The following is a 22,726-nucleotide window of genomic DNA, read 5'->3' on the forward strand; positions in this document are numbered from 1 at the left end:
CTGTGATATAGCTTGAGGAGCAGCAGCTGAATAATTGCAGATACTTGGGCCATGGACAAACTCTTGATCTTCTGGAAATTACTCTGGTTTTTTTTGACTGCAGAGTATGTGTTGGTCTTGTCATGAGTTTTGTGACTGAACTCTACTGGATTTTGATATTGCAAGGATAAGGAGTTTGTGGGTACTAGGCCTTTATACAGTTTTTTTTTCCTCCTTGTTGTTTCATGCAGCCCAAAAATATTTGAAGCAGAGTAGAATCTGAATTAAAACACTAGTTTGACTAGAGAAGAAAAAAAATACTATGTTAGTTTTCTGAGTCTGAAAAATGATTGTTTGCTATAGCTGTTAAGATATTAAATATAATGAATTTCTCCTCTGAATTTCCAAGCCTCTTAAATTCTGTTTGGATTTTCTGGTTTGTTTAGGGTTAGTTTTTGTGTGTGTGTGTGTGTTTTTTTTTTTTTTTTTTTTTTTTTTTTTTTTTTTTTTTTTTTGTTTGTTTGTTTGTTTGTTTTTGGTTTTGTTTTGTTATTTACCATATAACATGTTTTCTTCACAGTTGTTTGCATATGAGTTGGGGTGGTGCAAAGGGTGGAGAAAGGATGTGAAAGTAAAATCCTGAGAGGGGCTTTCCCTCATCCAGTTGTTGAGGGTAGCAGTAATGGGAGAGATTGATGTAATTCATTTATGTTCTGCATTTTTAGGAAGGAGATTGCCATGGTTATGAAAAGCTCCTACCTTCGAGGACTGAACTTAGCCTCGTTCTTTGTGGCAAGCAAAATAACGGTGTTCATGACTTTCATGGCCTATGTACTGCTTGGGGAGACTATCTCTGCGAGCAAGGTGTTTGTGGCAGTGTCCCTGTACGGGGCAGTGAGGCTCACGGTGACCCTGTTCTTCCCCTCGGCTGTGGAGAGGGTGTCCGAATCGCTCATCAGCATCCGACGAATCAAGGTGGTCTTACTGACTGGAGGGGGTGTGGATTCCTTCTCCCACTCGACCTTTGTTTTAATGTCACTGACAAATGCAGCCTTGCTGTGGGTTTGCAGTTTGGGATTTGCAATGGAATAACCTGTTTTGGGAACTGAACATGTTGCTGCATATGCAGCTACAAAAAAACATGACGCGCGCTGTAGAGATGTAGGAGAAAAGTGGGCATGGCAAAGAGGTGTTGTAGACATTTCTGAAGTAAGAGGATCATATGTACAGATGTGCAGGTGTGCTGGGATTGGGATTTGAAGAACAAGGCAGGCAGATGGGAGCTATAGAATTCACATTTCACAATGCAGTACCCTGTCGTCCATGGAGGGCAGGTGTGAGCCCCAGCTTCTGTCTTGTGGCTCCTTCAGTGCTGGAGTGAAGACTCAAATTCAGCGAGAATGAGCATTGGTAGTGCTGATGTCTGGTGCTAACAGAACAAGAGCTTGTTGTGCACCATGGACTGCTGTGTTAAAATGCTTGGCTTCTCACTGCACTCTGTAACAATGCCCACCAGCTGGAGTCTGAGCAATACCTCTGTGCCTGTAAAAGCCTAGCCTTCTCTTGGTCACTTGAAGAATGCTTAATAGAGACAGTGGACAGCTGCTTACTGTGTCCTCATTATTCTTCCAGTGAAATAACATAAACCTTTGCCATCAAAGCAGTGGAATGAGAAGGTGTTGCAGTGAGGGTTTTACCTCTTCTACATGGAAAGAGGGAGGTAAACAATTATAAAAGTTGTTAGTGATTCAAGGAAAAGACAGGACAGGTTCTTAAGATCCATTTCTTTCTGGAATTCTTTATTGAGCAGGTGATTGTTAAGAGTCCTTCCCTATTAAATCTGCACTTCTGGAGGTTTTTTGGGAGGGAAAGCTAGCTAGTTAGAGGTACACTGTTGTATTTGTGCATTGCTTTGGAAATGTAATTCTTTGATCAGTTCATGATTGTTTTTTCCAACCCCATAGTTAATGTTCTGTGGCTTTCAAAAAATGTGTTTCGGTTCCTTTCCTATCTCAGTCTCACTTTAGGCAATATCCTCTGCTTTTCTTTTATTGCAGAACTTTCTGATGCTTGATGAGGTCTCACACTTCAAGCCACAACTGCAAGGAAATAATGAAAATATCATTCTTCATGTTCAAGATTTGACTTGCTATTGGGATAAGGTAAATTTACTTACATATTACGTATATTGGTGCTGCTGGCATTTGAAGTCTAAAATGCAGTGTGTGTATGTGTTGTGTGCTGATACTTTGTATTCTGTCCTTTGAGTTTTGAGAATCCTTTCAGTATGTTAAGCTAACTCTGTAGAATAGTACTGAAAACACTATCAAGTGCATCTTAAAAGCAGCTGTTTTTTAATAGTATACTAAATGAAAAACTTTGTGTTTCTTGAGGAAAGCATCTCTTTCTATTAAGCAGCACTGTATTGTGGCTGAGGTACTGAAGTTGGAATTAAGGATAGACAGCGCAGCAAGGTGGGCCTTATTGTGTGGGGTTTTTTCCTGTGATCTAAATGCTTGATCAGTTCATTAGTCTAGAACCAGTACAGTATTACACTTCTCACAACAAACTTGAAAGCTTTAGAGACGAGTCAAGCGCTCGTATTTAGTATTTGTTGCTCTGTGTTTTGAGACTGTTCAGCTGCACATTTTTTCTGCTTAAAATGGACCAAACTCACCAAAATGGCTAGAAAAAGGGACAATAAACATGATAAATTTATTATATATTTCTTTCATGAGAGAAAGGCAAAGATTGACTGTTTCTGTTTTAAAACTTTAATTGCTATGATAAGCAACAATTCGGGATCAATTGTTGGCTCTATTGCAACCTGCCAGTATCCTCACACAAGAGAGACTTCAGTCTCTATTACAAAAGCTGGAAGCTCTAAAAATGATTTTTTCATAAAAATGTAATGCAAATAAGACATCATATAGTTCCCTTTCTAAACCCTGTTCCCCTATCTCTGCTGTGTCCCAAGTAAGATCAGGTGTGAAAACTATGTGTGGATCCGCCTACTTGCAGCTACTCAGCTGCAAAAGAAAATTATTTTATTCTGCTTTATTTTCTCAGACTTCTCTGTGACATCAGTATTTCTGAGGCATTGACCAAGTTTTTAGAATTAATTGATATGAAAGACTTGATTGAGAATACATTGTAATGCAAAATGTAGTGTATTGCTTAATCTTTGTTTTCTTCTCAAACTGACTTTGGTACTTCTGGTACTTTTGTTTTGGTATAGCAATTTATAGGAAATGGTTGCATAAGGTGCCCATAAAAGACTTTTTTTTCCATGAGTTGTTTATATTGCATAAAGCAGGGTAGCATGACTGGAATTACTGGTTTCCTTTCTGTTAAAAAAAAAAATCCCAAAACCCAAACTGACAAGCTATCCACAAAACTGTTAATGTAACTTTCATTTTGATACTTAATTGCAGTGTGCCTGGGACAAGAACTGTTCTCTCAACACTGTTAAGATCTTCTCAGAAAGGTTCTATTAGATACTCTTAAAATGACACAAAATAATTTTGTAGACTTGCTCACTGAAAAAAGTGGTGAGTTCTGATAGAGGCGAGTTAAGAAAAGGATAATATAAATACATTATCCTTTGTCAAGTAGCAGGCTTAGCTTGCTACCTTGACTAGGGTTCTCAAGACACTTTGGATGTCTGTACAGACACTCTACAGTGAGATGATAAGTTTTTGGTTTTTTTTAGAGATTTTGTGCCAAAAGTGATGCTAAAAAAAACAACCAAGAAGCAACCCATGAATCCAAAATCACTTGAAGTAAAAAAAGGGTTATTAGCTACAGTTTTAGGAAAACAGCCTAACATGGTGTACTGCAGTTTCTTAAAAGATAAACAAAACCAATTAATTCCTGGTCACACTCTTTTTTTTTCTTAGGCAAGTATTATCTTGAGTACCACAGGCTAGTCTGATACCAGCATGGAACTAGGGATTCTTCAGTACAGCTTTTTACTGATTTTCCTTGAATTTACAAAACAGTCTGTCTGCTCAACTGAGCAACTTCAGATTTACAGTCTCAGCGTTTGAACAGAGGCCATATTTATCCCTCGTAATTTTAGACCTTACATGAGAAACCTAAGTAGTATAGTACTTCTATGCAATATATGATCTGTGTCCCTTCGGTAGGCAGAACTCTTTCATTTTCTTGTCTGTAGGACGTGTAAGGTCTACCCAGGCTCACCTAAGGAGTTGCTGCCCCTGAAGGGCTCATTCTTGTGTCCTCTTGTCCTTGCTTTCTCTGTCTGTTGACTCATTTATGCAGGTTGTTAATGCTGGTTTGTATGACCTTGTGGTGAAGCAATTCAGAGGGATAAAGCAATAGAAAATGAATCACTTTTAATGAGATTGGTTTTCTGATAGCTGAGTCCTATGAATGACACATGCAAGGTTAGGCAGAAGGAGGAAAGTTAGAGACACAGGAAGCTGACAGGGCACAGGGGAGCTGGGACATTTGTGATAGTGAGCTGCCAGGTGAACTTAGCTGCAATATTAGTCTGTGCTCTAATTTAAGTCCCTCAGTTTGGTGCCTAAAAATAGATGTGATGAATTCAGGACAAATTCTCTTTAATTATAAGGAATGCTATTTTGCAAAAATATCATGACCCTTAGGTGCATGTGGCTGTGCTGTTTGCTTGAATTACTACTTTTGTGTAGACTATATAACTTCCTGTACTGCTTGAATGTATAGTATGGCAGTAATAATTTAAAAACTATAAAAATCTTTCTGTAATTGTTTTTTGGCTCAAATATTGTAATTTTTTTATATTTTTGATGTGACTGGAAATGTCTTTGCACTTCTGTGAATACAGAAGCACAACCTCAGGAGGTCTGAAGAAGGGCCTGTGTGTCAGAAAGCTTTATTTTTTTTTCCATATAGACATTGATTTAGTAAGAGATATTTTCTCTTCCTACAAACTGTGTATTAAAAAAAGAAAATTTTTGGCTGCCATAAATTTGTAGAGTTCTCCTGACTTTAGCACTAGGTGAGCACCTGAGCTGTGGTGGGGTTGTGCAGAGAAAAGGGAAAAAGTCCCTGCTGCCACCTTGTGGAAATCTGTAATTTGCAGCCAGAGTGGCTCAGCAGAGCTGCACAAGGAGCCCGAGTTCAGCTTCCCGCAGCCTGAGGCTCTCAGGCGGACCCTGCAGAGAGAGCTCTGGCGGCGGGGCTGCTCCCCTGCGATTTCTCCTGGCACGTGTGAGCTGTCCCAGCCATTGGAGATGTGGATGGATATGGGATTTCTTCCCAAATAATTTGAAGTGAATTGCAGGGTTCCTCCTTTTGCAGTCCCAGAACTTTTTTGTCTTGAGTGATCTTTTGTGTGGAGTTAGGGTGGTGGTGGCCTTTTCAGCCACTTGAACTTCAAAAGGTGGCCGGAGATTTTAAGGTATTCTTAACCTTGCCCTTCTGTTTTTGGAACTTAAGGCTGGGTTTTTGTTTGGTCCTTTAATCGAAGTACTTGTTTGGGTTTGTTTTTTTTAATGCATATATATTATTGTTTGCATTTTAATGTCAGTCGTGCTTAGTGTGGGTGAAGATACGTGTAAAGGCAGATTCTGTTACAAAGGTGTTTTACTTTAATGAGAGGGAGCTGCACCAGGTCCTTAGAAATTGTTGTTTAGCATAGCTGTTAGAGGCATGAGCATCCTTTCTTTCCACAAGTAGACATTTTTGCAACCTTGATAAAAGAGGTGCAAAATACATTGGGAAATAAGCTCATCCATAATGTAAAGGATAGGAATCTTAGAAAGGAATATTGAACAGACAGTCCTAGAGTAGTATGAATGAATATCCAGTATACAAGATGAAGTTGTGTAAAATCAAACATTTTTCTGATTTTGCTTTGGATAGAACCTTGACTAGAGCAAACACAGCCCTGGCTTTCCTGAGGCTCTGAGAGCCTCAACCCTCCATTTGTCTGTGTGCTTGGAGTTGCTGAGTGTGTCGTGCTGAGGCTGGGAATGCTGGTGTGGTGGCCAGCACAGAGCTCATGTTTCCGAGGCTGCCACCCAGATATGTGGGCTCTGAGGAAGCCCTGCTTCTGCTGCCTTTGACCTCCTCATTCCTTGAATGCTGTTTTAGCTGTGCTGCATGTTTGTGGTGAAGGATGACCATGCAAACTTTCAAAAGTGTTTGTGAATTACTGAAGAGGCAAAAACCACCTGCCTGAAAATATGGCAGGCATATGGACTGGTTAGTTTATAGTGATGTATGCACATTGTTTTCTGTTTCTAAATATTTATTTTGATGGCTTATATTTCATTACTGAGAAATCCTGACTTTTTCTCAAATCCCCAGAGTTTAGAAACTCCAGCACTTCAACAGATTTCATTTACTGTCAAACGAGGGGAGTTATTGGCTGTGATTGGTCCTGTAGGAGCTGGAAAAGTAAGTCTTAATATTTACACCATTTTGTGAGGCTTTTGAGTCTATTAAATGTGAAAACTAGAAACCTGAAAATATACAGTTCCTTTATGTATCTAATCACACATTCCACATCAGGATATTGGCATTCAGGATAGGCCAGTGTCCTTCTGGGTGGGGAGGTGGTGATGTGGAGCTAAACAGTATTTTGTGTGTTGCTTCAAGACTGCCTGAAAAGGGTACTAGTGCTTTTCTACTGTTAGCAGTAGTTTGAGACACAAGGTGAAATAGGCCATCATGCCAGTAAACTCTGCTCATCACTCTGTGATGTCTTTAACGCAACCAAACTTTTAAATTTTTACTTCATTTTTTTAAAACTTTTCCAGTCTTCGCTCTTAAGTGCCGTGCTTGGTGAACTGCCTAAAGACAAAGGTTTGATAAATGTTACTGGAAGAATTGCCTATGTTTCACAGCAGCCTTGGGTATTTTCTGGCACTGTAAGAAGTAATATACTGTTTGACAAAGAATATGAGAAAGAGAAATACGAAAATGTTTTGAAAGTCTGTGCTCTTAAAAAGGTAAGGCTTTCCCTTTGTGTATTTTCTTTCCATGATCATTATTTTTATTTTAGTGTTCTTTCAGACCTGTGGTATGTGCTGCAATGTACAGTATATGGAATTGATTGTTGTAAGTGGCATGTGAAATAACTCCTGTTGCTTGTCAGAAATGTGTAATTATTTTTTGCCATCCTCGTGCAAGGCATCCTCTTCTAATTCCCAAAACTTCCACTGGGGGGAGGTATAGCATGCATGGAGCACTGACAAATTTGGGAAAAGCTGTTCCCAATAATTTTGTTTCATAATTACATTTTAGCCCTTTCCACTGGTCTTTTGGTAGGTGTGTGTGCAAATGCAGTAAGAGGCAGAACACAAATGATCAAGCTAGCACTCCTTGTCACTTTCGTTTTGCAAATACCCTGTATGCTTTCCTTTGAAATAAATGTCGTGTTTGCTGTGTATTATGCATTGCCGACAGCTATCAAAAGAACCTTAGGGCTTTGTACTGGAGAACTTGCTGAACCCAAGTAGTTCTATGAAAAATATATTTGAAAGGTTTGTGTGCAAAGGAGTTTGTGACATGAGATATAGAAGAGGATTAAGCCAGATTTGTCAAGAAACAGACATTTTCCTTGGCAGCTAAAAAGGTTTTGTGCAGCGTGTTATGATATTTCTGTCAGCAGCGACACAGGTGAAAAGCAGATGGTTACTGTAATGAACGTTTTTTGAAAGATTTTACACTTGGCAGATAGAGTTTTAGTATCTCCTGCTGATATTCAGTCATGCTGTTGTCTAAACTTAAGGTTTTAATGACTTTAAAAGACAGCAAACAGCATTAAAAAGATCCCCACTTCATACTGATGGCAGATTTGCTTTCATAGTTTTCTTGCAAATTTATGTGTATTATAAAAGCTGTGAATTAGCTTTCAGAATATATTTTGTAGCTTAATGTAGAACTTCTGTATTTCTTGAATAGGAAATACAATAATATGACATGGAACACTATATAGTTTTGTTGTCTTATCCACAGTCCTGAGGTCCCAAATTAACCAAATCTGTGTGATGAATGTTGTAGTTATTTTTCCTGAATACGTTGCAGTAAGAATAAAACCAATGCAGTTTTTAGGGACATTGGCAAGATAATTTACCAATAATAGTTCAGGTTTTATTTTTTGTGACAGATAATTTTGTTCTAATAAAAACTAATAAATTTACTGTCAGACTTTTTAGTATTTTATTTGATTTTCTGAATCACGAATATTCTTTGTAAGACTAAGGGTAGTAGTGCACTTTACTCTGTCACAGCTATAGAAAAGGTGAACTTTAGGATCTCATCTGTTTTTTCTGCTTTTTCAATTACCTTTTGCTGAAGTATAGAGTCATAAAGTAACTGTAGATATTGCATTTAGTATGAAACCTTATATTTTAATGTGTTATGTTAATACTTCTCAAGTAATGTTATGTTGAAACAGCTTAGTCAGTCTTTGAAGTTAAAATTATTTAAAAAATTATATTTTTATCTGTTCTTTCACATTCACAGGACTTGGAATTATTGGCAAATGGTGACCTAACAGTGATAGGAGATCGTGGAGCTACCCTGAGTGGGGGACAGAAGGCCCGTGTAAACCTGGCCAGGCTAGTGCTTTTTGCTACTTCTAAAATTTATAAACTGTCAGACTCTAGTTAACTAAAAGTTAGCTAATGTAAGGCTTTTTGATGCTGACATTTCTTTAAACCTTTTAGAGCCGTGTACCAGGATGCAGACATCTATCTTTTGGATGATCCACTGAGTGCAGTAGATGCTGAAGTCGGAAGACATTTGTTTGAAAAGTATGTTACTGCTTTTTTTAATCTCAAATGCAATTGTTATATTATAATTCCTTATCAAAATCTTGAGAAAGCATTTCTGGGGAGATGGATTTCTTCATAAAACTTAGTACATTCATTTTCTGATTTGCTTTTCCCCTATTTTATGTAATTGGAACATACAGGGGTTTTTTCTTCTCCTCTGTGTTTTGCTGATTTTGTTCTTTACTTTTAAAAGCCCTGTAAAAGACTGTTTTGAAGATATTATAAATAGAAATATTCTTAAGGGACTATATACCATTTTCTTAAGAAAAATGTTGAGTTTCATACATAAGTATTGAGGTTTTTGAATAATGAGGTTTATGAATATTACTACTGAGTGAAGAATAAAATGGGGTGGGATTTTAGATTGTTTCCTAATTTGCTACAACTTTACTTGCTAGTAATAAGCACCTAATTCAGCTGGCTAAAGGAGGGATCAGAACTCTCTTAGATTCTGGAATAATTTTTCATTTTGGTTCTTGAAATTTCTCTTGGGTTGCAGAAACAGAGCATGTGGTCTGCAGAGTAGACTGCAGAGAGCAGAAATAGGGGGAAAGAGAATTGCAGATTTGCTATGTAAGAGAGGGACATTGGACCTTCCCCCATTTCCAAAGAAACAGAAGAGTATTCATTAGAAGTCAAGTTCTCTTTTCAGTGAGTTTCTTCTTCTCTATTCCTCTAAAACTGTCTAATCTAAGGCACAGAGGTATCAGAATAATTTGGTTAGTCCCAGCCAGTGTTTTGTCCTTACTTCTTCACAGCTTGCAACTCTCTGTGTTAAAAGGCATAACCTAGAATTTACTAGAAGGAAAACTTCTGTCGATGAAATTCAGTGGTCTTTGGCTGAGGTCTTCAATAAATGAGTTTTGTTTAGTATACTTGCATCCTTTGAATTCCATGCTCCAACTCCATTAATTAATTTGGTTTTACTATCATAATCATAAAAACTTGCAGTAATGTTGCAGAAATGGTCATAGAAATTGCACTGAGTAACAGTGGCATGCACGTTCTTTTTTCCTCATACAGGGAAACTTCTAGTATCTAAATTTGAAAATTGTACATCCTGTTGATATTTGCAGTTTCAAATCTGGACCCTCCCATTAACATTTTGCTTTATTTTATTGATATCTTCAAAACGCTGTTTTGTTTGTTTCTGTCAGCTAGTATGGAGTAAGAGTTTTATGATGCATTGGCTTTACATTCATTTTTCAGCTGCCACAACTGATAGATGGAGTTCATCACCTCTGTAGTTCACGTACACTATCAAATTCTTTTAGTGCCCGTTGAAGCTTTCTAGGCTTCAGCTGCTGCTCTTCTGTTTCTGCACAAGTTCTCTCTGCAACTCCAGCATCTGGCTGTATCAGTGCCTGAGTTCTGAAAGTGCACCCACCTGAGCTGTTAACCTGTCTCTCCCTGAAGTCTTAAGGTCTCTTCATGAAGAGGGAGACAAGAAGGTACCGTGGTGCCTTGTGAAGGAGGTCAGGCTGCCTCTTCAGTTTATTCTACTTTTCATGTGAGCTGTGACATAGGCAGCATCTACATTCTATGGCAAACCTGGAGGTGTGGATTTTTGCATGTGCAAAACCATAAAGGAGATAGAAGCTATTGCTCTGTGAGCACAGCATGTGTTTTGCTGATAAGTGTGTAAAAATGAGGAGGAATAAGAAGGTTATCTCAGAGAATTTGAAACTCAGACAAGTAGCTGGGGTTGTTTCTATACTTTCATTTTTTTCTCCACAACTCCGGATCAGATTGAGCAAAACACAAGAAAGTAGAATGAAAGCATTTTTTAGAAAATGGACTGGGTGGAGTAGTAGTGGGAAGGAAAACCAAGCCATGCCTCCCTGCACAAGTTTTTAAGGGAGGGTTTTTTACAAACAGAAGTTATTTTCTGAGGCCTTCGTGGAATCTGTAAAGGTACTGGGGGTAGTGGGGAGAGTGTTGTGTTCAGTAAGTTGCTTTGAAAAATAAGGCAAAGCATGTATTTTAGTGCTTCCTGAATAGTGCTAAAAATGTGGGGAAGACAGAGAGCACTTGGGCAAGAATGATTTCTTAGAATATGGTGCTGAGGAATTTCCAAAACACCACTTCATGCAGGCTGCCCCCCAGGAGTCCAAACCACGAGGCTTAAAACAATGGACGAGATGGAAGAAACAGGGGATTTTTTAATGAGAATCTGAAGTGGATATTGTTCAGTTCACTCGCTCTTTTTCTCTTGTAATTTTATGTTGAAGTTTATTTTTTTTACAAGTGTCCAGTCTATGTGTTTACATCAAAGATAGGTATGTTCCTAGTAATTCCTCAAAGCTATGGCATGTAGATGGCTGGTTCATTACATTTTCTGCTTTTCTGTGTTCTATTTAGCTGCTACAGTTAAGCAGTTTAAAATATATAAATACTTTTCAAGTGAGAAAGAATGCAAGTTAGCACAGCTCCAGTGGGAAAACAGATCATGATATTAATAATAAAGGACTGTGGCTCTTAAGAATTTCTTTGTGATACAGACAAGTTGTTCTGTGATGATGGAGTAGATAAAAACAGTTTTTCAATTAATTCCTCTTTCCTGGTCAAATTCCTTCTAGGGACCTAGGAAGGTATAAACTGAAGATTTCCTATTTTCCTGTGAGTTCTCTTGATAGTTAATAGTAGCCATACTTCACTCTTTTTCCATTGGGGGTGTTGCCAGTATAGTTATATGTTTTTTTACATATTTGTATGTGGATATGAAAAGATGCCTTTATTTTGTATTCATTTAAATAAAAATAGCTTTTAATTAACTTTTAAGAAATCTGGTATTTTGAGACCTCTGGTTTCAAAATGAGGGACAGCCATCACAGATCCAGTAGCACATTTCTTTGTATGGTGAAGTTTGGAGCAGACTGGGATTTGTAAGAAAATCATTCAATTGCACTTGGATCTCAAGGAATTTCCTACTCTCCCTGTTTATCTGTAATTGCTATAGATTATATGGTTTCAGATTACCTTTAGATAGAAATTAACTTGTGCCCCACCAGTGGTATTGACTCAAAACTCATGTTTTCAAGAGTGAGATTTATATTTTATCAGTCTATTGGCGCATACCTTTCTCTAGGTATTGTTCCTTCCCGTGTATCTTTTCCAGTGACAGGAGCTGTGTACCAGTCTCAGTGGATGATCAGCCTGATTTCTTTCTCTTTCTCCTCTGTGCTTGTGAGAATAGGCAGAGTTGCAGGACAGTTTAGGAATCTTTTGAAATGAGACCTAAGGTTGTGATGGTTCTTGGGAGTGGTATGCACGTCATTCCTAGTATCAGATAGAATTCACACAGAAAAAGTTCATAAAGGTCTACTTGAACATCAGGATCTCGGGCTTAGAAAGTTCCTAATATGTGTGCTCTGGAAGCTGGAAGTGTGTGCCAGAGGAAGCATCTCTCTGTGTTTACTTACAGGCTTTCTCCAGCCCTCCAGTGCTACCTGGTGCCTGGAACAGGTCAATGGATTTTGTGGACCAGTCATATTTGTGTGTGACTGGGACTTGTCATGAGATAGAGATAAGTGATTATCTAGGTAGGCATAGAAACAGAAGCAGCAGAGTAGAAGTAGAGATATCAAAGTAGATTGTGTAGGGTGTGTGAGGTTTTTGTCTCTGGCAACTATAGCACACTTTTTTAAAAAATTTTGTAAACTTTGAAATATGCAAAACTAACTGGAGGATTGTTCTCCCCAAACTACTTAAATTTAAATGGAAGGGAGAGGAAAACAAATGTAGGAAGTAAATGAATATAACAAAGACTTTATGCCTGTGAGCACTTCTGCATGTGCTTTAATTTCATCTCAGTGGCTATTTTCATTGAAATTAATATAAGTATTAACTAGCGTAGAGTTAAACTTGCATGTGAACTTCCAAAAAAGAGAGGGAGAAAGAATGGTAAGGAAGAAAGTAGAATCATTAAAGAAGAGACATTTTGCAGAGGTGAAAGAAAGCTGGTTCTTGGAGATAAAAACTTAAAAAAGAAAAACTTGTCTCAGAGAAAAGCAGACCTGATAGGGAAGGAAGAACAAATAGGGATTTGTATGCACAAAGTGTGAAGACTCTGCCTTTGCGCAGGGGAGCACTGTGTTGTTGTAGGCCCCCTTCTCAGTGTCTCCTGCTTCATGCTCTGCACTATCAAAGCTCAAGCTAATTATTTTTTAATTGCGTAGCAGTCTGCTGTCAAAGTGCAGTGAGTTTTTCAAATGGATTATAGATATCCTGTTACTTAAGTTTGTTAACTTAAAATACTCTTTGCTTATTTTTGTTGAATTGGAAGGGTGTAATTTCTGGAGAGGTCTGTCCTGATGCTGGTATTTGTGATGATGTTTGGAAGTCATTGGTGGTACATTTTCAGGTGGTAGAAGACCAGGCAGTGCTAAAGGCAATTTTGAAACTGGACAGGTATTTGTGAAGTTTTGGCTATGGGATGTGAATTAGTATGTGCATGCAGCAGGGAAGAGTGCAGAGTGTTGAGTCCATGAACATACAGTGAGCACAGATCAGTAGTGTGATAGTTATATGGCAAAGGAGGTGTAGAGTGTAGTGGATCACAAACCCAGTATGACTCACAATGTCATACTGTTGTTAAGGAAATGGCACCCTGGGATTTATAACCAGTACTATATGTGGCAGTACAAATAAAATAATACTGTTATTATGTTTTGTACATGTAAGGTCTCAGCTAAACAATGTTTCGATTTTGTGCCCTTCAAAAAATGTATAGAGCAGCTTCATACTCCAGTATAGGTGGTCAGGAACATTTGGGTGTCAAGGGCAGGGAGGCAAAAAAAGAAGCCCTATCTGCAACTTAAAAGTCTATTTGGGAGACTTCTTTATTACTTTTATTTGTTTTTCTTTCATGTCTAGGGAAGACTTCAAGTATGAAGGGACTTTGTATACAGGAATGAACTGGTCTAGGGGCCTTTGGAGATGTAGTGGATTGAAATTACACCAAAGGATGTAAACTGGAGCTTCAGAGAAAAAATTCGTAATGGCAAGGGTAGCTTGTCCCTGGAATACATTTTCAAGGATGTTGAAATTTCTGTTTAGCTTAAACATGGAGAAGAACCTATTTAACTTATGCCAGGAACATTTTTACGTTTAAATTGATTCAAGTTGGGGAAGAGGATGCAGCTTTCACAGTCCCTTCATCTTGCTTTGCAGAAGAACCTTGGGGTGTTCTTTGTCTGAGTCTCGTGTGACTCTATGCACGTGTGTGTGTGCGTGTATGCGCTTGTATATTTAATAAACATGACAGTGGTGATGGGAGTTTGTGCAGCAGTTTGTTCTGTTGTCATGCATTGAGTGTGCTCACAGTCTCACAAAGTGTGCCTCTTGAGAGTAGTGGACAATCCCAGGGAAAGTGAACTATGTAGGGTGTTAAAAGGCAGATAAAAAGGTTGTGGCAGTGCTGGGCAGGCTCCAGCAGATGTCTGAACTCTTGGACCAGTTACATCCTCTGCTGAAAAGGCTTTCTGTGGGTTCTCTGCATCAGTGAGGAAGGGGCACACTATCCAATTGTGATTCACTTAGAATTGGGCTTTTCACCTAGTTGTTGTTCTTCAGTTGTTGTTCTTCTTCTACAGAGCAGTACTTTTAAAAGTAGATGGATGATGAAACTAAGCCTTAGTGAACCAGTCAGAAAAATAACACTTATGGACAATTTTGGAATGTTTTGGGTTTTTTTTTTTTATTTTATCTTAAATCAGTAGTACTGTTTAATTCTCCGGAAGTCTCTGTGGCTCAGTGTTACAGCTGGTCTGAAAGTTTCTCTCAAAGAAGTTACTTTTACTGGCTGTATTTTATCATAATTTTCCACAGTATCCCTTCTTTCTCTTTCCTTTAGTATAATTTTTTTAAAATACTCTCTTTGCAATTCAGATTATGACATGTACATTTGTTGCAAGAATGTTTTAAGACAATTTAATGATATGTTTTATTGCCTCCTCTTTTTTCCCAGACCAGAAATAATTATATTTCTTTTCCCTACCTTGAAAACTTAAAAAGCTAAGTAAGGAGCATGTTTGTTAAGGTTTTATATAGTTTTTTTTAAATCTAGTAAGCATGGTCATCTTCTTACTTTAAAAACTGAGTAATTGAATAGAAGAAATTTTCCAGAAATAATTAAAATATTTTAGGACATTTAATTAATCTTTCCATCTCTTTGCAGATGTATTTGTCAGGCCTTGAATCAGAAGATTTCTGTTTTGGTTACTCACCAGTTGCAATATCTCCGTGCTGCAAATCAGATTCTAATTTTAAAGGATGTAAGTGATTTCAATGTCTATACTTACACTTTGAAATTATCCGTTTTATTCTAAGAAAGGGAAGAGAGTTTTAATTTTTAGTTTGTAAATATATTTTCTGTCTACTTATGACTACGCATGATTTTCAAATTTTACAGTTATTGACAAGTTGATTTTTCTTGGAATACCTTCCCTGAAAAATCTGTTTCTGAACTTTATCATGCATATAAATAATCTTGAATTAATGATACCTGTTTCTTCAAACATTTTGTCTGTTTTGAGATAAAGTTTTAGCCTTCCTTTGCTTCAAAAGTAATATACTGTGAGACTGTGTTAATGTTTTGCTTTTGTTCTTGTTTCTTACACTTCTGTATGAATTAAGAACTGTGTTAATTTTGTAACAAATGCATTTTACATTAAGGCTGAGAAATAGTCTCAGATGCCTTTGAGAATGAGCACGCCTTCAGTACAGCTGGTTCCTTCCCATATTTGGTGTACCAGATACAAAGAGGCAGAGGGGAAATGCAAGGGCTACAGTTGGGGCTTTTTTTCCTGTTTTGTTTTTTTAAGGCTGAGTAGTGAAATATTTGAAATTACTTTTGCTACATCGTGATGGTGCAAAAAAAGACACTGTCCCTCTTTTTCTTTCCATTCAGATTGCTTTAAAAGTTACAGTAGCTCTTGAGAAATGAGTTTATAGTAGAGCTGAAACATGGTCAGTGTTGCTCCTTGTAAGGTTCTGTGAGGATCAGAAAATGTAGATGGTGTTTACCCATGGGGTGGAACAACATAAAAGGTTGTGCATGTGGTTTAACAAGTTGTCCTAAAGCCGCATGACTTGACCATCTCCCACCTTCTCCAGAGAGGTGATTCTCCCCTGGCTGTGTCTGGGGCTCTTCTCATCCTGTTTCTTTGTTGGCCCTGTTAGCTGCCGTAAGGTGACTGCTCAAAGCCTAAAGAGCTTGTTTCTGCTCCTCTAAGTGAGGAATTCCTAGAGGCTTCAGCTCAGTTACTGCAGTGGGATGTGTGCCCAGCAACTGCAGAGCCCCAGAGGTAGCAAGGACAGGTCAGAAAAAATGTCCTTTATGGAAAGCATATAATGAAGGTACTAAAAGTTTATATTGATTGTAGGGTAAAATGGTGGGGAAAGGTACCTATGCAGAGTTCCTGAGATCTGGCATCGACTTTGCTTCCCTTTTGAAAAAAGATGAGGAGGTGGTAGAACAGCTGTCAGTTCCAGGAACCCCCAACCTGAAGTCTGCCCGGAACCGAACCTTCTCGGAGTCCTCTGTCTTGTCTCAGGATTCGTCCTCACAGAAAGATGGAGCCGTGGAACAACCACCTGTGAGTGCTGAGGATAGAAGTGTCTTGATTTTTGTCTGACTGGTTTTTAACTTAAATTTTGATATGGGCTTTCCCTGCAGCATTGAGATTTCAGGGATTACCTGAAATTGCATTATCAGGTGAGAGCTCACTTGTGGAGGACCTGCCCAGCTGTGCTTGGCTGGCAGCTCACAGCTCAGCGTGGTGCTGTTCAAACCCAGCAGAGTCAGTGTGTGCACTTGAGCATCAGCTCTGCTGGGTGCTGGGGGCATTGCTTGTACGTGTCCCCACTGTGCTTCTTTCAGCCTGTCCTCTGACAGCAGTGCTTTAAAGGACCAGTCCCACTGTGGTGGTTGCGTTCACTGTGTCTGTGCAGTGTTGAACTGAAGTGAACACTTTCCCTGAAATCCTGAGCTCTGGGAAGTGCATGTAGAAGCTGTGGCTTTATGCAAAGTCTGTGTTTGCATGGCTGGCATCAACACACCCATAAACATACCCACAAACATACCCACATGATCTTGAGCTGGCCCTGCGGGGGTAATCCTGGGACACCACTGCCTTCTCTCTTCAGCCCTTTTGTTGGTGAAAACAGAAGGCTTTGTGTGGTGCCAGTGTGACTTCCAGGTGCCTCCTTATCTCTTGGCCTGCCCAGTGCAAAAGCAACCCTAAAGTTTCTGTACCAGAGGTTGCCTTCTGCTGGTGTGTTTGCATTCACATCAAGCAGTGTGGGCTCTCTGTAACCCTGCTAGGCTTGTGCTAGCACTGCATCCATGGAACAAGCAATCCCTGTATGTCCCTGATGATTGTCACCTTTCTGCTGTGGGTATATGCTATTTCTATTTCTTCTCTATCATGAAAAGCAGCAAGATTAAAAAAAAAGAAAAAAAAAGCACAGACTTTGTAATACCTTTTTGAGGAATGGTTGTATGCTCCCAAACAGTGAACTTATGTTATTAATGTCCCAATGGCAACTCCATTAAAGTCTTAAGTTCTCTTAAATTTATGGAGGTGTACCAAACTTCTTAGCAGCATTAAGACTGTTGGATGGGGATGGGGAGAAGTGGGAAGATGGGGTGGCTGGAGAAACAAAAATCCAAGGTAGGCTTCTCACCCTTTATGGATGAGTAGGTTGGATTTCTCTTTTCATGTCTGTCAGTTCTCTTGTTTCTACTACTCTTGATCAGCCATGTCTTGTGGCAACAAAATCAGCTGTTACATGTCCACTGAACTGACAGTAGATTTTATATTGCATATACTGTAATTTTTTTAAATTCTGATTTTATTAATTTGTATAGTTCTTTTACCTTCTTTATGCCTGTATAATTTTTTCCTTCTCTGTTTTTCAGTGTCCCCATCCATTGTTTTCTTAGTATGACTTCCCATTTGTCATTTTACTTGTTTTCCCTATTTAAAGATGCTTTGTTGATATTTGCAAGGATATTTTGTTACATACTTGTAGGAGAGTATTTACCTTAAGTGCTTTTCTGGAAATGAAAGGTTGCCCACATTTGCATTCTGAAAACATAATCCTCCCCAAGTGAAGGCCTTAATTTCTGGAGCTGTTACAAGTGAAGGTAGGGTATAAGAAAAGAAGAACCTGGATAGTGGTCAGAGTAAATATGTCTGGCTATATATGAAATTGTGTTATGTTTAGTTATGCAAAGCCAAATAAAATTCTCAAAGTGTTGCTTTTCAAAGTAGATTTTTCAGTGTTAGTACACTGAGACTATTTTTTTTGTCATAGCTATAATTCAATATTTAAAGTTTTTATATGCATAATCACTTTATCTCCTTGTTTAATTGTTTGCTTATTCTGAACCATGGCTTTCAAGTGGCTTAGTCTGAATCTATAACTACAAGGTTGATGAGGTTTATTCTGTGGATTTTTTTCTTTCAGGGTGAAAATGCACTGGCTGCAGTGCCAGAGGAGAGTCGCCATGAGGGAAAAATAAGTTTTAAAGTTTACAGAAAATATTTCACTGCAGGAGCAAACTACTTTGTGATTTTTATACTCATAGTATTTAATATTTTGGCACAGGTAAGTTTTTGGGAGCCACAAATAATATTGAATGTATTTTGGGTTTGTGAGGTTTTGTGCCCCCCGTTCAATTTTTTGATTTTTTTAATATAGTACGTACTTGTTCCTGTAATGTTTCATCGAAAATGTTTGAGTGTCCTTAAATAATTTTGTAGTGTACACAAGTGTGAGCATGGAATTTTTGGTCCAGCTTTGAGAGGTTTTGCACTGATCTTTACTTCAAAAATTTTAATACCTCACTAAAAATGATTATTTTGATGGCAACATGGCACAAAACTTATAAGCCAGTGTACTTTGTTTTGAAAGAGAAGAAAATTGTGATGTGTATAAAAGTGGTGTTGAACAAACCTAAACAGTCAGAATATTTCCAGTTGGGGAGGGTAAAGAGTTTTACTGGGTGTGGGAGGACAATCTGACAGAAGTGTTCAAAGAACAGCTCACCTGTTGGTAAATGCAGATTATGCAAGAAGTTTAGATGGAGGGTCACTGTTTGGCAGAATGAGAAAGTGAGGAACAACATAGGCAAATATTTGTGGTGCAGACTGTAGGAGGTATGTAAAAGATTTTTTAAACAAGGAAATTTATTTACAAACTTGCTGAAAGCAGTGGTGAGCTGAGAAAGCTGAGTGAAGATACCTTATTTCCTTTTTCTCTGTTTCTTGCTGAAAAAGCTCAAATTCATTTCAGGGAAATGATTTTTGTTGGCTGTAAAAAAATAATCTGTATATTTTAACGTCTTGCTTGTCCTTGAATTGAGTCTGTTGTAAAGAGAGCTAAGCAAGATCAAATCTCTGTAGTAGACTGCCCACAACTTAAAATTCCCATGAAGAGAAGTGTATTTTGAGATAATAGCCCTGTTATGTGTTTGTACTCACCTCTTGTCACAGAGAGAAGGTGGCAGGAGTTTTTCCCTCCCTCTCCTCTCTCATCCTCCTTCAACCCTATTTCTGGTAATTATCTCCTGTAAACACAAATTTCTGGACTGGTAACATCAGAAAGTTTGTTAATCAAAAAGCATTTTGGAATATCTCTTGTAGCAAATTTAGGAACTGAGAAAATGAGTTCTTTAATGTTCAATTAACATACATTAGGAAGAGCTACTGTATTTTGTTTGCTAAAGTGTATTGCTTTCCTGTAGTTGCTAACATATAAGGTAATTTAAGGTAACTTCTTTCTTTGTAGAGCACCTTCTAATGTGCTTGGCAAATTGCTGCTGGTCTTGAAAGACTGGATGGCATACTTTTCTGAATATGTGATGTTTTCCCAGAGAGCTTGAAAGAATGGCAAGGAAATTTAATTTTCTAATTTTTTTTTTTTAATTTTGTAAGATGATTCTTGTATTTGCCTCTCTTGCTCAAGGTGGCCTATGTGCTCCAGGATTGGTGGCTTTCTTACTGGTAAGTTGATGATAATAACTGGCTGGTTTTTTCTGCCTTTTCAGTCAAGTATTGTTTGTTTAATTGAAAGGGAATGGAACCTGCTCTAGAATAGTTCAGATCTTCCTCTGATTTCCACTTCTTTTGTGGGGGACAAAATTTAAACTTTATGCAGTGTGTAGACTTTAATTGCATCTATTCATGTTGTGACACATGACAGCGTCAATACATGAGATCTTCCGAACTAAAGATTTCAACAGAGTTGAATCTAGAAACAGCTAAACACACTTATTTGATGATGGTTATCTTCCTGCATTTCCACAGGGCAAATCATCAAGAAAAGTTGGAACTCACAACAAATGGAAATAATGGAACAAACCAGACTGAACCTCTAGACCTTAAGTTTTATTTGGGAATTTATGCAGGTAATTGCACATGCACGTGTGTGTGTGTCTAAGAACTATTTATTATCTGATAGGGAGTTTTGAGAGGTGCAAAGCAATGTGTGGGGAAATGTGATTTCTAGCAGTAGCTGAGCAATGTCTTAACAGATTAGAAGCCCGAGTGTTGCTTTCTGATTAAATTGATTGCAAGAAATAAAATAAATCTGACAGAAGAAATAGATTGAATTAAGTGTCTTTAATTGCTTTCCCTGGATTTTGGAAAGTAAATCAGGAATTGAGTATTTGCAAAGTCAGTCACATTAAGGTTGTGGTTATTGTCTCTATATTAGTAAGTCATTGAGCTAAATCTTCAGTCATTATATGGATGGCAAGAGGCATTAGAAATGGATCTTTGTTGTGTGCTGTTCTAAAACTTGGCATGGCTACATTTCTTCTGAAGTGCCATAGCAAAAGAACAAGCTTTTAAAAGGCATTCTAGATGGGTATGCAAAGCAGGTTGTTAAAAAACATTTAAATATATTTCAATAGGTAGCATTATGCTTCTGAATATTCAGAAAAGGGCGTTGATCCTTGCATTTGGGCATCCAAACATCTTGAAAAACTGCTCTGAGATGTAGTAAAAATTGCCACAGAAAAATCATGTGCATGCTCTTAGATTCTGCTATTTAACACTCCTAGTGATGTATGGTTTTGTATGGCATGGTAATTTCTTCATGGAGATGTAAATGATTGGTGTGAGAAAACAGGTGGAATGCCAGAAGAATATGCATTGAATGTATTCAGAAACATCTCCATGGGTGAGAGAAGAGGTGCAGGATTTTTTGTTTAGTTTGTTCTCTGGAATCCACGTGGCTGACAGAAAACACTGTGTTTGGCCTAGAAAGCAACAATTTAGGAGCCAAATAAACGTGGCTTTTATTTTCTCTGTGTGATGTCTTGTTTCATGCACTGTTCCAGCGGACTGCACAGTATGATTAAATGTGGCAAATTTCACTTTCTCTGACCAGATAGCCTAAACCACATTAGTGGAAATTTTGTCCTTTAAGGAATATTTTGCTCTAGATAGCAGAACAACAAAAGCTACCTTTATATTGAAATGTTTAGATGACATAGTGAGTTATTTGCAATGGCTGAACAGAGAGCATTGACTGATCTACACAAAATTGTAAGTGAAGTTGACAGAGTTATAAAAAAGTAGTACATTTTATATGACATACATAATAATCCAATTTATCTTTTTCTATAATTTCTTAAACAGTAGAAAACAATTTAACATTTTTATTTCTGATTCTCAATGTTTGGAAAAACAAAAAAACCCACTGTAGTAGTTCCTTCTTAGTCCTTGTTGCTTCTGTGAAACAAAGTTTTTGAAGAATAAAATTGCTGTTAGTAGGGAGCACTGTTGGCCAGAACTGAGCTACCAGTTCCACACCTCATCTATAAGGAGAACATGCAAAGAGAGAGCCCTTGTCTCTCTCATGCTGAGGTTCTGAGCTCATGAACTGGGAAAGCAGAGACAGACCAGGTGAAGGACTTGGAAGCATGTCTTGTTCCTCCTTCTCCCCAGCCATTAGGTCTGTTCAGGTGTTTTGTTCTGGGAGGGTCATTCTAACAGCTTCCAGCTGCTTCCAGGCCTGAGTAAAGTACAGAAATGTGGGGCTCCCAGGATGTGGTCCCTCTCTTCGTGTCACTCCCACAGACTGCTGTTGGGAATTGGCTGTGCCACAGCCTCCTGCTTTGTGCCTCTCCAGCTTTCCTCTTCAGGTATATGCAGTTATTCTTGGAAAAATCATCTTCTCCTACCTGGTCTGGAATACAGACCAGGGACAAGGCAAACAAACTCTCATCCCAGCCACCATCTTTTTCCTTAAAAACAGCACCTCACAGAATGTAAGCAATTAACTGCAGGCAGACAAATGAAATAGTGATGATAGCCTTTTTTGCTCCCTGGGAGGATACTGAAGGAAGCAGGATGGGATGGCTTAACCGTATCACATAATTGAAAACCTCTCTCTTTCCTACTTTTACTATAACTGTTCCTGAATTGTATATGATTTTAACCTGCCCTTAGAATAGGCAAGGTTTCCCTGCTGATAGTTGGGGTATAACTTCAGCATGTCCTCAAGACCTGAGGTAGCTGTGCTGATTTTCTGAAGCAGATCATGCGGAGCCTGGAAGCTCTGATAAATGTGATGTCTAGACCTTCACTGTTCACCCTTATTGATAGGGAATTTGGGCAGCAACGCTGGAGATTATGCACAGCAAACAGAGCAAGAGCAATCTCATTATTTAATTCAGTTTTTTGCCCTGTAGCACCATTGTCTTGTAAGCAGAGTTGTGCCCAGGAGACAAAGTCTGCAGACCAGTTTCCTTGAAGGACTGTTTCACATGGCATAAGGAATCCATCTTACAACGTGTGAAAGACATGTAATTTAAAAGATTTGGTGTGTTTTCCAAGGGGAATAATGTCATGAGTGGTTTGGGCTGATTGAGAGTAACTCAAGTTGTGTCTAAATAGCCATGGATATATTACTTGTTTAATACCTGCTGACAAGTGTTG

General features: G+C 38.3%; 1 protein-coding gene across 4 annotated transcripts in view; it reads left to right on the forward strand.

Annotated features, from left to right (window-relative positions):
- ABCC4 (ATP binding cassette subfamily C member 4 (PEL blood group)) overlaps positions 1–22,726 on the forward strand; it is a 141,204-nt gene that overhangs the window by 27,346 nt on the left and 91,132 nt on the right. For all 4 annotated transcript variants that reach the window (XR_014589291.1, XM_083854651.1, XM_083854649.1 and 1 more), the window contains exons 8-18: positions 705–954; positions 2,037–2,141; positions 6,298–6,387; positions 6,750–6,941; positions 8,461–8,555; positions 8,664–8,750; positions 14,950–15,046; positions 16,157–16,369; positions 18,246–18,386; positions 19,746–19,783; positions 20,087–20,187. Coding sequence is in view for 3 of the 4 variants with exons in the window: in XM_083854651.1 (XP_083710777.1) it covers positions 705–954; positions 2,037–2,141; positions 6,298–6,387; positions 6,750–6,941; positions 8,461–8,555; positions 8,664–8,750; positions 14,950–15,046; positions 16,157–16,369; positions 18,246–18,386; positions 19,746–19,783; positions 20,087–20,187 (1,409 nt within the window). In the remaining variant the exon portion in view is untranslated. The remainder of the gene's footprint in view (positions 1–704; positions 955–2,036; positions 2,142–6,297; positions 6,388–6,749; positions 6,942–8,460; positions 8,556–8,663; positions 8,751–14,949; positions 15,047–16,156; positions 16,370–18,245; positions 18,387–19,745; positions 19,784–20,086; positions 20,188–22,726) is intronic.

The sequence above is a fragment of the Zosterops lateralis genome (assembly GCF_965231275.1).
Source record: "Zosterops lateralis genome assembly, chromosome: 2".
NCBI classification, from domain to species: Eukaryota; Metazoa; Chordata; class Aves; order Passeriformes; family Zosteropidae; genus Zosterops; species Zosterops lateralis.